This window comes from Clupea harengus, chromosome 17, assembly GCF_900700415.2.
Source record: "Clupea harengus chromosome 17, Ch_v2.0.2, whole genome shotgun sequence".
NCBI lineage: Eukaryota > Metazoa > Chordata > Actinopteri > Clupeiformes > Clupeidae > Clupea > Clupea harengus.
In genome coordinates this window covers 25,480,941-25,496,300 of record NC_045168.1, presented here as the reverse complement: position 1 = coordinate 25,496,300, position 15,360 = coordinate 25,480,941, and the positions used below count along the sequence as shown (strand labels likewise).

Here is a 15,360-nt window from a genome sequence, read left to right as displayed (position 1 = left end):
CACACACTGGACTCCATAACACAGTTATATTCACTCTAATTGTATTCTAAATGTTAACTCATTGCTGATGCTCATTGCGGTTGTTTGTGATAGATTGTTACCGGTGCATAGACTGACTGAAGATAAGACTTAATTTTTTGCAGCACTACCGTAACCAAATCATATTTGGATTCTGGACTGGAGATAGAGTGTAGTGTGTCTGTTCCACTGTAGCTTGATACCTCAGCTAATTGTGGATGGGCTTAATTTGGTGGGCATTGCCCACTGTAGTAGGCCTATATGTCACCATATATACAGCAAAGTTAAATCTCACATAGGGCTTCAACACTGTCAGGACCGGCACTAATTCAAAAGTATTGGTTGTACAACACAATAGTGGGTAGATGTTGTGCTCATAAGGTTATTCTTATAAGGGTAAGTGGAGATATAGTCACAAGCAGCAGTCACCTGGGTTGAAGCAGCATGCACAAGTGGCCACAGTCTCAATGATTCCACAGTTTCAACAGGTGAAAGTGGAAAATTGGGATTTTGGAGAGGTTGCGTAAGGATTTAAAGGTGAATAAACGTTTAAAACTCACCAAACTAAGCCAGAGCTGCAGTAAAGAAACGTGATGTGGTTTGTTGCAACGTGGTGTGGTTTGTTGCGACTTGTTTCAAATTCATAGCTTACATAGCTTAGAAATGCCATTTTATTTATAATGCCATTATAATTATAATTTTATTTATTATATCTGAGTTATGTTTCTTTGATGTCTATTTTTATGTGCATGTAATTTCTTTGTGCATATTATGTATTTGCTGTAAAGCACTTTGAGCTGCATTCTTTTGCATGAAAGGTGCTATATAAATAAAGTTTTATTATTATTATTATTATTATTATTATTATTACTTTTGAATGAGCAAAAGAAGTTTCATGAAGATTGGCCATTTGCACTTGAGAAATCCAATCGCGTGAAGGCTTACCAATGACATATGGAGATGGTAAAGGTGCTGTAAAGACAAACCGCTACATTGAAAAAAAATGATAATTAAATATAATAAAATAGATTTTAACTTTAGGCTAGAAATAGTTACAACTGTGCAAAATAAATGTAGAATGTGCATTAAACATTGCAACTCAAAGGAGTTTCCTCTCCTGTTACAGAGGGGAGTAATTATAGTAATATAATCTATAAGATCTATGTAATTATAGCATAGAATTACTCCTGCTCCATGCGCTAGCCTGCATGTGCATTTTGCTTTTTATTCTTCTGTAGTACCCTAATATATTCATACTGCTCATGCGTTCTCCCCCTCCTCTTTGTGTAATCGTGTCGTCAGTAATTTCAGTTTGTGATGAACAGTGATTAGAGGGAGGGTGGGTTTAACTATATCTACTATTAGAACAACACAGGTTATAAAGCCATAGCAAGACCCTTTGTGAAACATGAGGGGAGTCATTGCATTGCACCTATCTTTCCCTTACGTAAAACACTTTGAGGTCTCACATAAAAGTTGTGTTTATGGGGGAGGTTTCTTGGCTGTACCAAATACCCATAAACAGCGGATCAACACTGTTGAGTTTACAGGTTCAGATTTCAAGTAAATACTATCAATAAGGAGTTCCAAATTCCATGAGTTTGAGCACGACACAACATGCCTTGCACCCAGGAATGTGTGTCTGCCCTGCAGCAGTGCATAATCTTAAGAGTATTCCTGCAGAATGATCAGTCTTAGGAAGAAGCTATACCCTCTTTACATATACCTCTGCCTGTGTGCTTACAGCCTTAAGTATTTGCTATGCTGGTTGCGAGGATAGTCGTGGTGGTTGCTACGTTGGCTTTATGGGAGTGGTTGCTAGAATGTTGCTAGGGTAACTAATGTGGTCGCTAATGCCAACCTTGTTTTAATCACTTGTTTTAATAACTTTGCAAAATAATTTTGCTAATTTCATAATCCACCATAGGGGGATAGTGTGTAGAGGGAGTGTGTACATGCACAGACCTGTGAATCCCATGTATAAAAAAAGTTTTCTTCAAAAGCAACACAATTTCCTTCTGAAAATACACAGACAACCAACTCTCATTTAGTCAACCTCCGTGATGTTAAAGACGCTGCTCCTGTGTAACACTGCTGCAGTGGACGGCTGGACCCAAGTGCACAACATGACACAGTCGAAATCAAAACAAGGAAGTCTTTACTTCGTGGATAAGGTGGATTGGAAACAAGAACAGGATGTGTGCATCGAAACAGCATACACACAAACACGAACATTGACTGACAAAACTAAGGAAAATTTAAATAATACACAGGACTAAATGAGAAAACAAGACACAGGTGGGCAGAGAACAACAACAAACACCGGGCAGTAATGAAAGGGGCGTGAACAAAGGCACAAGGGACAACAAAAGTGCATGGAACACAGGAAGTAAACAAAGAAGCACATGGCCAACCGAGTAAGCAAACACAAGGAACAGAAACACAAGACGGGACAAAATGAACCAGGATCGGATCCTTGGCAGGATTGTGACAAACAGCATACTGTATGCACACAACACACACACACATACATGTATATGCCTATAGATATAGTGAGTAAACCTGACTCCACGACAGCTTAAGAGACATGCTCTAATCGTGTGCATGCTCTAATCTGTCAACATTGGTGCCGAAATAACAAACCCAACATGTAACACAGCCGTGGTGCGCATGCAACGCATCTGGTGTGAACCGATCCAAATGCCTCCTGCACACTGCCTGTGTTGCATGTGCTGGCTGCAGAACCTGTTGATTTTCATTTCGGCGCCCATGGTAACAGGTTAGAGCATGCACACTGCCTGTGTGAGACGCGTGTCTCAAGCCGCGCTGCAGCTGCAGATCATCTAGAACAGTGATTCTCAAACATCTAGAACAGTGATTCTCAAACATCTCGAACAGTGATTTTCAAACATCTAGAACAGTGATTCTCAATCATCTAGAACAGTGATTCTCAAACATCTAGAACAGTGATTCTCAAACATCTAGAACAGTGATTCTCAATCATCTAGAACAGTGATTCTCAAACATCTAGAACAGTGATTCTCAAACATCTATTATTTAAAGCGCCTTTGAGTACCTAGAAAAGCGCTATATAAAATGAAAGCATTATTATTATTATCTAGAACAGTGATTCTCAATGGTCTAGAACAGTGATTCTCAATCATCTATTATTTAAAGCGCCTTTGAGTACCTAGAAAAGCGCATTATAAAATGAAAGCATTATTATTATGATCTAGAACAGTGATTCTCAATCATCTATTATTTAAAGTGCCTTTGAGTACCTAGAAGCGCTATATAAAATGAAAGCATTATTATTATTATCTAGAACAGTGATTCTCAACCTTTTGCCCCCAAGGCCTCCCTGTGTCCAAGGAAATATTCCAGTCCCCCATACAGCTCACTCCAAATGTATTCCAGTAGATTTCATAAAGACTATTCTGTTGGATTTCATAAAGACATTCAAAAACAACTTTTGCCGTTCCAATCTTCCTCAAATATCACAAGTGGAAAGATTAGTTTTCCTTTTCCTATTCCCATACATCCACAGACAGTAAAAAGGCTATTCACTTTAACTTCTTTTCCTATTCCCATACATCCACAGACACAGAGTTTGACTTGATTGATTATTTATGTTAGTTGAATAGTTACTTTGGTCTTAAGGTTTTGTAATTGAAGCATTATGTAAAGGGCCTCATTTATCAATAATTCCACGTGTGTCCGAATGTGGAAGTTAATAGGTGCCACAATTAACTTAAAACATGAATGCCAAATGTTTCATGACTCATTCTAATCACATTTTAAATTGAAATTAGTTTGAGTGTTTATTTAAAGCTCCCTGTACAAATGTTAATTTCACTTGATAAATTAGGCTCATTGTTTTAAATAATTTCCGATCATCTCCAGGTCCCCTTGTAGCTACCTGAGGCCCCCTTGTGGCCCCCAGTCCCGCTGTTGAGAACCACTGTTCGAGAGTTTCGGTATGGAGGATATTTTTCACCCGTGAGCTTCAGTGTAAAAATAGACTGTTAAAAGATAGTCATATTGACATCATACAAGCTACATTACATTACGGACACCTTTCACTGTAGTTTCAATGTCTAGGCTTTATGTCACAGACATGAAGAAATATTAATATTATATTTTAATCATTTTAGCAATTGCATGTTATGAAAAGGGGAGAGTGGAGGCTACATGTGTACTTTAGTCATAGCAGATACCCAATCTAGGCTAACTATATTATGCGATAAGTTAATAGAACATTAGGTGAAGGGTAGTTTTCGATGTCAGCGCTCTGTCTCGCTTTCTCAAGGGTAGTAAAAGTTACGTGACTGCTTTCTGGTTACGACTGGTCAACTTCCTGGTCCTGGTCGAACAGCTTATTAACGATATATGACACCCACACTCATTGTGTATTGATGGCCATTATAAAAGTACAAGGTACAAAGGTAAACTCGGTTTAGAAAGATAGCGCCGCAGCAGAAATGTCGGCGGTGTGAAGGTACACACCCAACCGAGCTGCAGCAATTCCGCGACGCAGCAGTCATGCATGTAGTCATGCAGCCAAGTGTACATATGTTGTGTTTAAAAAACAATTAGGAACACGATTCCGCGAGATCTCTCGTTAGTTGCAGACTCCAACGGGAGGGGGCCGGCTGTTCTCATTGACCATAAAGCCAAGGTTAAGTCGAAAAAACGAATAGCCCACAATTAATCTAAAAAGAATACAAAATAAGGTGTAAAATATGGTTGTTTTTTGGCTTGGGTATATTTAAGTCCAACTAATTAGATTAACTTCGGAGCCCACTTCACTTTTTTTCTCTTAGCCTACGTGACAACTGCAATGTTATTTTTGAACTGTACCCTAGTCAACTTTGTCCTTATCTTTGTTGATGTTTCAGTAACTTTACCATCAAAGCGGGCCAATCAGAAATTGCCAAGATGATTCACAGACAACAAAATATCCAATCAAACGAGAACGTTTAAATAATAGGAGGGTCTATCTCATGTCAGGAAGTAAGTTTTACAGAAGATCTCATTACTGTGTTGTGTTTTAATATACTGTGCTGCAATTTAGGTGTTTGTAAAAATGATTTGTTGAACTAAAGTGCGAAACTATCAGACTATTACCGGGTTTTAAGCGCTGCTTTATAATGGACGAAAACAGCACAAATGATGGCGCTATACAATATTACCGACTGACAGACGTGGAACAACGTAACTCTTTTAAAAGTACATGGATTATCATCAACCACAAAATTTACGATGTTACAACATTTCTGGAAGAGGTGAGAGTGTTTATTTCAACTGGTACCGAAAATAGCACAATTCTGCTAGGCTCTCCATTCAAACGTTTTCTTTTAACTGTTTTATATCACAAATCTAATAGACCTATCACGATAAGGTAACGCTGACGTTAACGTATAATCGAATGACTTGTTGATCTGTTTAAACGATTCAAGTAATTTTCACAGCTTTCTGTCAGAATTAACCTAATGAACAGAAACGACGTTATCGAGGCAACCATTTAACTTCAGTGTGTATGATCATGTAAGCTACAGGTTCAACTGAGGTGAAGATGCGACAGGCCAAGAGAACTACGGACAATGTCAGTTTTATGTCAATGCTTTTCCTAACAGCAGTTGAAAGCATAGGACTAGCTTGCCATAGGAAGAGTCTCTTGTTCCCTGATAGATTTAGCAATGAATTTTGCCATGTCATGTTAGAAATGATCTAGCCTAACCTTACTTGCATAATCAACACAATGATTTGGCATTTGGCATACACACTACTATTTGCCTTTTAGGATCAATGAAGTACCCACCTACCCCACCTTCCTTCTTTCCTTCCTTCCTTCCTTCTTTCAAGAGTTGCACAATTACTGGAAGTTATTCAGACTGACCTAGAAACATTTACAATTTGCGGATATTTAGGCAATATGCAAGCGTTGAATTGGACACGATGGCCTTTACGTAGGTAATGAGGAGTTAGCAAGCTGACAAACTCATCACATTTGTAAAAATACCATTTGGTGGTATCTTTTAATTGTGCTATAGTGTACATACAACATTTGTTATGATGTATTTATGTAACATTGTGACCTTAACAGCACCCAGGAGGAGAAGAAGTTTTGAGAGAGCAAGGTGGAGGTGACGCTACTGAGAGCTTCGAGGATGTCGGTCACTCCAGCGATGCCCGGGAGATGGCCAAAGACATGGTCGTCGGAGAGTTACATCCGGTAAAGTCAAATTAAAATACTGTCATATTGGTATTTTAAGCTCTATCTGATTTAGTCAGCATCATAGCAGTTCTGCTGGGTATGTTAATGTCTCCTTCACAGACAGAAATCTCAAGCACATGCCCTCGAGTGGGATGACACAGCAAGAGGAGGTTTTAGTACCGGACCACAACAGTATATGGAAACATACGCTAGACATACAGTACCAGTCAAACGTTTGGACACACCTTTAATTTTTTTGAGAAGTGTTTTCTTTACTTTTATTATTTTCTACATGGTAAATTAATACTGAAGACATTTAAACTAGGAAAGAACACATATGGAATGATGTACTAAACAAAAAAAGTGTTATCTACCATGTAGAAAATAATAAAAGTAAAGAAAAAATGAGAAGGTGGTTCCAAACTTTTGACTGGTACTGTATAGGATGGGGTACCGGACCACAACAGAATACGGAAACATACGCTAGACATACAGGATAGGATGGGGGCCTGGACCACAACAGTATACGGAAACATACGCTAGACATACGATAGGATGGGGGGCCTGAAATTTGTGCAAGGAGAGTGCACATAACCAGATGTTTAAATATATGAAATGAGAATAATAAGAAAATATGATTTAATAATATATATTAAATTAACTATATATATTTGCTATTTCACTGTTAATATCAAAAAATGTATATCTATATGTGAATTCTGCTCCAAACCTAACTGATTACTTGTAAAAACTAGTTATGTAAAAGCCATCTGAACAAGCAGTTTAAAAATGACACAACCCATCGTAGTTAAATAACCATTTGAGAGACACCGGCTTTCAATAAAATGCAGTGTTTCCCCAAGGATGTTTTTCATTAGCGGTGCGCAGACATGAGACCACAACACTGTAGTGATGGAGGGGTGTGTGTGTGTGTGTGTAGTGATGATGAAGGGGTGTGTGTGTGTGTGTAGTGATGATGAAGGGGTGTGTGTGTGTGTGTAGTGATGATGAAGGGGTGTGTGTGTGTAGTGATGTGAAAGGGGTGTGTGTGTGTGTGTATGATGAAGGGGTGTGTGTGTGTGTAGTGATGAAGGGGTGTGTGTGTGTGTGTAGTGATAAAGGGGTGTGTGTGTGTGTGTGTGTAGTGATGATAAGGGGTGTGGTGTGTGTGTGTGTAGTGATGATGAAGGGGTGTGTGTGTGTGTAGTGATGATGAAGGGGTGTGTGTGTGTGTGTAGTGATGATGAAGGGGTGTGTGTGTGTGTGTAGTGATGATGAAGGGTGTGTGTGTGTGTGTGTAGTGATGATGAAGGGGTGTGTGTGGTGTGTGTAGTGATGAAGGGGTGTGTGTGTGTGTGTAGTGATGAAGGGGTGTGTTGTGTGTGTGTAGTGATGAAGGGGTGTGTGTGTGTAGTGGATGATGAAGGGGTGTGTGTGTGTGTGTATGATGAAGGGGTGTGTGTGTGTGTGTAGTGATGATGAAGGTGTGTGTGTGTGTAGTGATGATGAAGGGGTGTGTGTGTGTGTGTGTGTGTGTGTGTAGTGATGAAGGGGTGTGTGTGTGTGTGTGTAGTGATGATGAAGGGGTGTGTGTGTGTAGTGATGATGAAGGGGTGTGTGTGTGTGTGTAGTGATGAAGGGGTGTGTGTGTGTAATGATGAAGGGGTGTGTGTGTGTGTGTAGTGATGATGAAGGGGTGTGTGTGTGTGTGTGTGTGTGTAGTGATGATGAAGGGGTGTGTGGTGTGTAGTGATGATGAAGGGGTGTGTGTGTGTGTGTAGTGATGAAGGGGTGTGTGTGTGTGTGTGTAGTGATGATGAAGGGGTGTGTGTGTGTGTGTGTGTGTGTAGTGATGATGAAGGGGTGTGTGTGTGTGTGTGTGTAGTGATGATGAGGGGTGTGTGTGTGTGTGTAGTGATGATGAAGGTGTGTGTGTGTGTGTGTAGTGATGAAGGGGTGTGTGTGTGTGTAGTGATGATGAAGGGGTGTGTGTGTGTGTGTAGTGATGATGAAGGGGTGTGTGTGTGTGTGTAGTGATGAAGGGGTGTGTGTGTGTGTGTGTGTGTGTAGTGATGATGAAGGGGTGTGTGTGTAGTGATGAAGGGGTGTGTGTGTGTGTGTGTGTAGTGATGAAGGGGTGTGTGTGTGTGTAGTGATGAAGGGGTGTGTGTGTGTGTGTGTAGTGATGATGAAGGGGTGTGTGTGTGTGTGTAGTGATGATAAAGGTGTGTGTGTGTGTGTGTAGTGATGATGAAGGGGTGTGTGTGTGTGTGTAGTGATGATGAAGGTGTGTGTGTGTGTAGTGATGATGAAGGGGTGTGTGTGTGTGTGTAGTGATGATGAAGGGGTGTGGTGTGTGTGTGTGTAGTGATGAAGGGGTGTGTGTGTGTGTGTAGTGATGAAGGGGTGTGTGTGTGTGTGTGTGTAGTGATGATGAAGGGGTGTGTGTGTGTAATGATGAAGGTGTGTGTGTGTGTGTGTAGTGATGATGAAGGGGTGTGTGTGTGTGTAGTGATGATGAAGGGGGTGTGTGTGTGTGTAGTGATGATGAAGGGGTGTGTGTGTGTGTGTGTGTGTAGTGATGAAGGGGTGTGTGTGTGTAGTGATGATGAAGGGGTGTGTGTGTGTGTGTGTGTGTAGTGATGAAGGGGTGTGTGTGTGTGTAGTGATGATGAAGGGGTGTGTGTGTGTAGTGATGAAGGGGTGTGTGTGTGTGTGTGTAATGATGAAGGTGTGTGTGTGTGTGTAGTGATGAAGGGGTGTGTGTGTGTGTGTAGTGATGATGAAGGGGTGTGTGTGTGTGTGTGTGTAGTGATGAAGGGGTGTGTGTGTGTGTAGTGATGATGAAGGGGTGTGTGTGTGTGTGTAATGATGAAGGTGTGTGTGTGTGTGTAGTGATAAAGGTGTGTGTGTGTGTGTGTAGTGATGATGAAGGGGTGTGTGTGTGTGTGTAGTGATGAAGGGGTGTGTGTGTGTGTAGTGATGAAGGGGTGTGTGTGTGTGTGTAGTGATGATGAAGGGGTGTGTGTGTGTGTGTGTGTGTGTGTGTGTGTGTGTGTGTAGTGATGAAGGGGTGTGTGTGTGTGTGTAGTGATGATGAAGGGGTGTGTGTGTGTGTGTGTGTAGTGATGATGAAGGGGTGTGTGTGTGTGTAGTGATGATGAAGGGGTGTGTGTGTGTGTAATGATGAAGGTGTGTGTGTGTGTGTGTGTAGTGATGATGAAGGGGTGTGTGTGTGTGTGTAATGATGAAGGTGTGTGTGTGTGTGTAATGATGAAGGTGTGTGTGTGTGTGTGTGTGTAGTGATGAAGGGGTGTGTGTGTGTGTGTAGTGATGATGAAGGGGTGTGTGTGTGTGTAGTGATAAAGGTGTGTGTGTGTGTGTGTAGTGATGAAGGGGTGTGTGTGTGTGTGTGTAGTGATGATGAAGGGGTGTGTGTGTGTGTAGTGATGAAGGTGTGTGTGTGTGTGTGTGTGTGTAGTGATGAAGGGGTGTGTGTGTGTGTGTAGTGATGATGAAGGGGTGTGTGTGTGTGTAGTGATAAAGTGTGTGTGTGTGTGTGTAGTGATGAAGGGGTGTGTGTGTGTGTGTGTAGTGATGATGAAGGGGTGTGTGTGTGTGTAGTGATGATGAAGGGGTGTGTGTGTGTGTGTAGTGATGATGAAGGGGTGTGTGTGTGTGTGTGTGTAGTGATGAAGGGGTGTGTGTGTGTGTAGTGATGATGAAGGGTGTGTGTGTAGTGATGAAGGGGTGTGTGTGTGTGTGTGTAGTGATGATGAAGGGGTGTGTGTGTAGTGATGAAGGGGTGTGTGTGTGTGTGTGTAGTGATGAAGGGGTGTGTGTGTGTGTGTGTAGTGATGATGAAGGGTGTGTGTGTAGTGATGAAGGGGTGTGTGTGTGTGTGTGTAGTGATGAAGGGGTGTGTGTGTGTGTGTGTAGTGATGATGAAGGGGTGTGTGTGTAGTGATGAAGGGGTGTGTGTGTGTGTAGTGATGAAGGGGTGTGTGTGTGTGTGTGTAGTGATGATGAAGGGGTGTGTGTGTGTGTGTAGTGATGAAGGGGTGTGTGTGTGTGTGTGTGTGTGTGTGTAGTGATGAAGGGGTGTGTGTGTGTGTGTGTGTAGTGATGAAGGGGTGTGTGTGTGTGTAGTGATGATGAAGGGGTGTGTGTGTGTGTGTAGTGATGAAGGGGTGTGTGTGTGTGTGTGTAGTGATGATGAAGGGGTGTGTGTGTGTGTGTAGTGATGAAGGGGTGTGTGTGTGTGTGTAGTGATGATGAAGGGGTGTGTGTGTGTGTGTGTGTGTGTGTGTAGTGATGAAGGTGTGTGTGTGTGTGTGTGTGTGTAGTGATGATGAAGGGGTGTGTGTGTGTGTGTGTGTGTGTGTGTGTGTGTGTGTGTAGTGATGATGAAGGGGTGTGTGTGTGTGTGTGTAGTGATGATGAAGGGGTGTGTGTGTGTGTGTGTAGTGATGAAGGGGTGTGTGTGTGTGTGTAGTGATGATGAAGGGGTGTGTGTGTGTAGTGATGATGAAGGGGTGTGTGTGTGTAGTGATGAAGGGGTGTGTGTGTGTGTGTGTAGTGATGATGAAGGGGTGTGTGTGTGTGTGTGTGTGTGCACTAATAATCATTCATACTATGTGACGTAACAGCAATATAATAATAAATGTAGTCAATACGAGATCAGAGCATGCACAAGAATAGCAGTACTGTTAGAAGTAAGAGATGGGCGTAGTGTGTGTAGTGATGAAGGTGTGTGTGTGTGTGTGTAGTGATGATGAAGGGGTGTGTGTGTGTGTGTAGTGATGATGAAGGGGTGTGTGTGTGTGTGTAGTGATGAAGGGGTGTGTGTGTGTGTAGTGATGATGAAGGTGTGTGTGTGTGTGTGTGTGTGTGTGTGTGTGTGTGTGTAGTGATCATGGGCGCAGGCGGTTGATATTACGTACAGTAGATTGAAATAAGCAGACTGAGTGATGTTATTGATGTGCGCTTTGAAGTGTAAAGTGCTGTCAAGGATGACACCACCCAGACTATTAACCTGTGGGGGACGGAGGAACTGTGGAATTGTTAATAATCAGAGATAAACTATTCAGTTTGGCCAAAGTAGTTTTAGCACCTATGAGGAGAACATCAGTTGTATCACTGTTAAACTTGAGAAAGTTAGTAATCAGAAGGTTGCTAGTTCGATTCCCTGTCGAAGCGTCCTTGAGTAAGACACTGAACCCCTAATTGCTCCTGATGTGCAGTGTGCCATCAGTGTAAAATGTGTATACATCCTTGTAAGTCGCTTTGGATAAAAGTGTCTGCTAAATGACGAAATGTAAATGTAAACGAAATGTAGTGGGCAACCAAAGATTTCGTTTCCAGTAGACAATCAGATAGGAAAGACAATGTGAAGAGTGGAGTTAGGCTGGGTAGACCGGTAGAGCTGGGTGTGTCATCAGCATAACAGTGGAACTGAGTACCATATCAAGATTAAGATTGCATTTAGTATCTTGTCATTTGACTGATGGAAATGGATTTCCCTTGATGTTTCACATACCTTCAATGCGTTGACCGGGGAGACTGAAAGTAGTTGTTATTGAAGTAAGCTGTTTCTACATGAAGTAATCAAATAAAGTTCCGGCGTCACCTTCAGAGAGATAAATCAATATAGTTCCATTGTTCAGGCATTTTTCCTCTTTAGTCTAATGAACAGCCATTAAAAACCCTTTTTGAGAGTAGGGCACAATATTTCACATATTTATCTGTGGCATAGAATAAATCTGAGGTTTAAGGTGCTAGAGTTCTAGGTTTCAGAAGAGGGTGTGAGAGTTGTCTCGTAACTTCTTTAAAGTCCCACACACTGAATGAATAATGCTGTGTGACAATCAAGGCAAGGACCAGGTTAGAAGGACTGTTGTTATTGCCTCAACAAAGTGAATTGTTTAATTCCACATTTTTAATTTAAAAAAGATTGCAGACTATTTTCCCACTGAGGTATACAAATAATTAATATATCATAAATATCATTTGGACTACAGAAAACCCTCAGCATAATGTTTTGTGTACTGTGTTTTGTTGCATGTTATTGTCATTGTCCTTTAACCTATCACATTTCTTTAAAGGATGATTGGGAGAAAATTGCTAAACCTCCTGTAAGTACAAAGTTTTTGGTCATGATATATCTGTATTGAATATTAGCCTAAAAGTACCTCTCCAATAACTCTTGGAGCACTAATGAACATATTATATATATACACAGTAGCATAATCATTTTACATAGTGTTCAGTATCTGGTGGGTACCAGAAGTATTTCTTTTGACTGATACTTTCTTCCCTTTGGTACAGGAATCCGTCGTCACTACAGTTCATGAAACCACAAGGTTTGGACAGATTTTTTCAAGTATAAGCTTGATATACAGGGGTTCAAGCAGAACCCTCTTGTGATTGTTCTAATTATTCGCTTTAATATTTTTACTTTCTGAAAGTGTCACGGCATCCATGATTGTAACTCGTGCATGCACCAAATCACCAAACCAAACCATAGATTCCAAATTGGTGAAATAACGCACATAAGTAAAATGGTTAATTTTTGCCAGTAGGGGTTGCTATACTACACATATTTAATGTATTTCACTTACATACTGAGAACCATATGGGTTAAAACATAATTTCCCCCTTTGCTTCCTTGAGAGCCTCCGAACATATTGAACCCAATATCTGGCCACCAAATTTTATCTCCCGACCTTGCTGACAAAATGTTATCAAAGCTTATTATATGGCTCTTCAGAATGTTCCAAAAAGTTCAGTTGATTTGAATGGGCCACCCCAACGTTCGCAGGTCTGTAATTTCTAGATATTCACCGCTGCGAAAAGTTAATGACCGCTGTCATTGGCAACGGGTTTAGTGCTTCCAATTCACATCTTTCATATCATTCCCCAAGTAGTCCGGTCATTTAACGTAACGGGAAATTCATTGTAACTTGAAGTCAGCAAGTAATGGGTTGCTGCGCAACACCTGAAACTTTAAAGTTTAATTTGCTTGAAGAACTATTTTTCCTTAGCGGAAATCACGAAACTGCAACAAAATCATTAAAAAGAGGTATTTTGGAGGAATGTCTTCTATCGTTTTGGCAAGTAACCGTATAATAAGCGGGATTATGTATTGTCCGGTGGTCATTTATCGAAAATGAAATCCCTTCAGGACGAAACAAGACCCCTCCGCCACGCTGGGTCTTAAGTTAGTATGTAAGCATTTCTGGGTGAATATACTTTGATGGGTTGACCTGAGTGAGGAGTGGTCTCACTCCCTTCCCCCAGGTCAAATCAAAGTGCCTTGTCTCCAAGGCCTATTGAATAGAGGGTAACACCCCTTAATCTCAGTGCATTTAACTGCAAATCTTTGACTGGCTAATCAGATGAGTCTGAGGTGAAGCTATGAGTGGAACTTCAGGCTTTGTCTCCCTTGGAATGGCCACCATTAAACCTGTTCCTGACTGATCAAATCTAAGACTGGGTCTCCAAATACTGTATATGGTATAAAATGAATAACCATTAATAGTCTGAATTATATCAACCTTCCTGAGAAACTCGTGAGAATCAATAGCAACAAGCAACATTAATGACCTTGGACAGGCCTGCTGTGAAATATGTTGACTTCAGTATGTTAATGTCAGTGGCTTGTGTTGGCATCCAAATATAATGTATAGTGAAAACAAAACAAATATTGTTCAGCACTGATCTTGTTTGCAGACAGGACTCCTTCCTTTGTTTTGCTACTAGTCTATATACAGTGACGTTAAGCTATTTTAGAATGAATGAAAGAACGAAGCTTTCAGCAGAATCAGTAGTCGAAACTGATTGAGAACTATGCTGAAAAAATACAAAACAAAATATTACTTTTACGTCTAATTATTTGTTGTGCATTACCTAACACATGATATTGAATTATGTTGTTCACTGTATGTGCAGTGTAGATGTCCTCAGAGTCTTTTGAGTTGTTAATCCGTCAATTAAATAACCGAGTGGTCAACGTTATACAAATAAGAGTGTGCCTTGCTCCAAACAAATAACATGAAACTCCCAATTTTCGATGTTAGCCGGAAACCTAAATGAGATATCTAAGGTTTTGTGCATGGTATGAAATTACCAAATGAATTTGCCCTAGTTATCAAAACTAGGTTTACACAGTGACCTTGCTAAACTACAGTACAATTATTGCAGACAATATGAGTTATTTCTGTTTCTGTACTTCTCTTTCTCTCCTCAGCTGGTGGTCAAACTGGCTGATTCCAGGTCTTGTTGCTGCCATGGTGACGATAATGTACCGTATGTACACGCCTGGCGAGTGAAGACACGAGTTTAAAGAGAGACCCAGCCGCTGCCAACCCACAAGAACTGCAAACATCTGCTTATCTGTCTACAATCTCAAAAATGTAAATACTGCGAATCAAATAAAGAAAAAATCTCAGTTATGTTTGTGTGTGTGGAGGGGGGTAGAGATTAACCAGAGATGAACCATAAGTCATATTTCTCAGGTTCTCAAGTGGTGTTTAAAGAATGCTTGGTGGAATGTTTGGTGGATATGTGAATAAATGAGCTCATTAATTTCCCATCCTCAGTCACATTTTCTCTCGTGTTGGGGTGGTAATGACCAAAATCACAACACCACACCAAATGCCCTTTCATTTTTTTCACTAAATAGCACAGATTAAGATTAACAAGTGCAGAAATTAACATAACCCCCCAGGTAGAAAGCCCTTTTTGGCTACAGTCATGCACCTGTGCCTGGGCTTTAGAGTACATTTAATATACTCTCATTCCTACGTTTTCTCAATAATTCAGATGTGACATTTTTTTTAAAGGCCACAAGCAAGGGAAGCCAATTAGAAGGCATAATCCCATCCATAGGACAATACTATGAAAAAGATACAATTCATTATGATACTTTGATAACACACTTTGTGTACTGTATATACACACTGTATACATACCCACATATATTTCCTTACCAAGGCAAACAGTTCAATGAGTGGGGTTTTCTTTTTCAGACTTTTTGCTATTGTCATATTGTAGTTGTGTTACAGATTATTTGAAGGTAAAGGTGCCTTATCAATATTCCCTTCAAATCTATAGGTAATTAAATG

General features: G+C 40.7%; 1 protein-coding gene across 3 annotated transcripts; it reads left to right on the top strand.

Annotated features, from left to right (window-relative positions):
* The first annotated feature begins 5,037 nt into the window (after positions 1-5,037).
* Positions 5,038-14,828, top strand: LOC105890825 (cytochrome b5). Of its 3 annotated transcripts, none has more exons than XM_031584236.2 (6): positions 5,164-5,303; positions 5,577-5,623; positions 6,125-6,253; positions 12,340-12,369; positions 12,563-12,597; positions 14,484-14,828. In XM_031584236.2, exons 1-6 carry the CDS (start codon positions 5,252-5,254, stop codon positions 14,563-14,565), a joined length of 375 nt encoding a protein of 124 aa, XP_031440096.1. In that variant the 5' UTR covers positions 5,164-5,251; the 3' UTR covers positions 14,566-14,828. The 3 variants fall into 3 exon arrangements, with proteins under 3 accessions (XP_012672367.2, XP_031440096.1, XP_031440095.1); XM_031584235.2 differs by having other exon boundaries at positions 5,571-5,623; XM_012816913.3 differs by lacking the exon at positions 5,577-5,623 and having other exon boundaries at positions 5,038-5,303.
* The last annotated feature ends 532 nt before the right edge of the window (positions 14,829-15,360 follow it).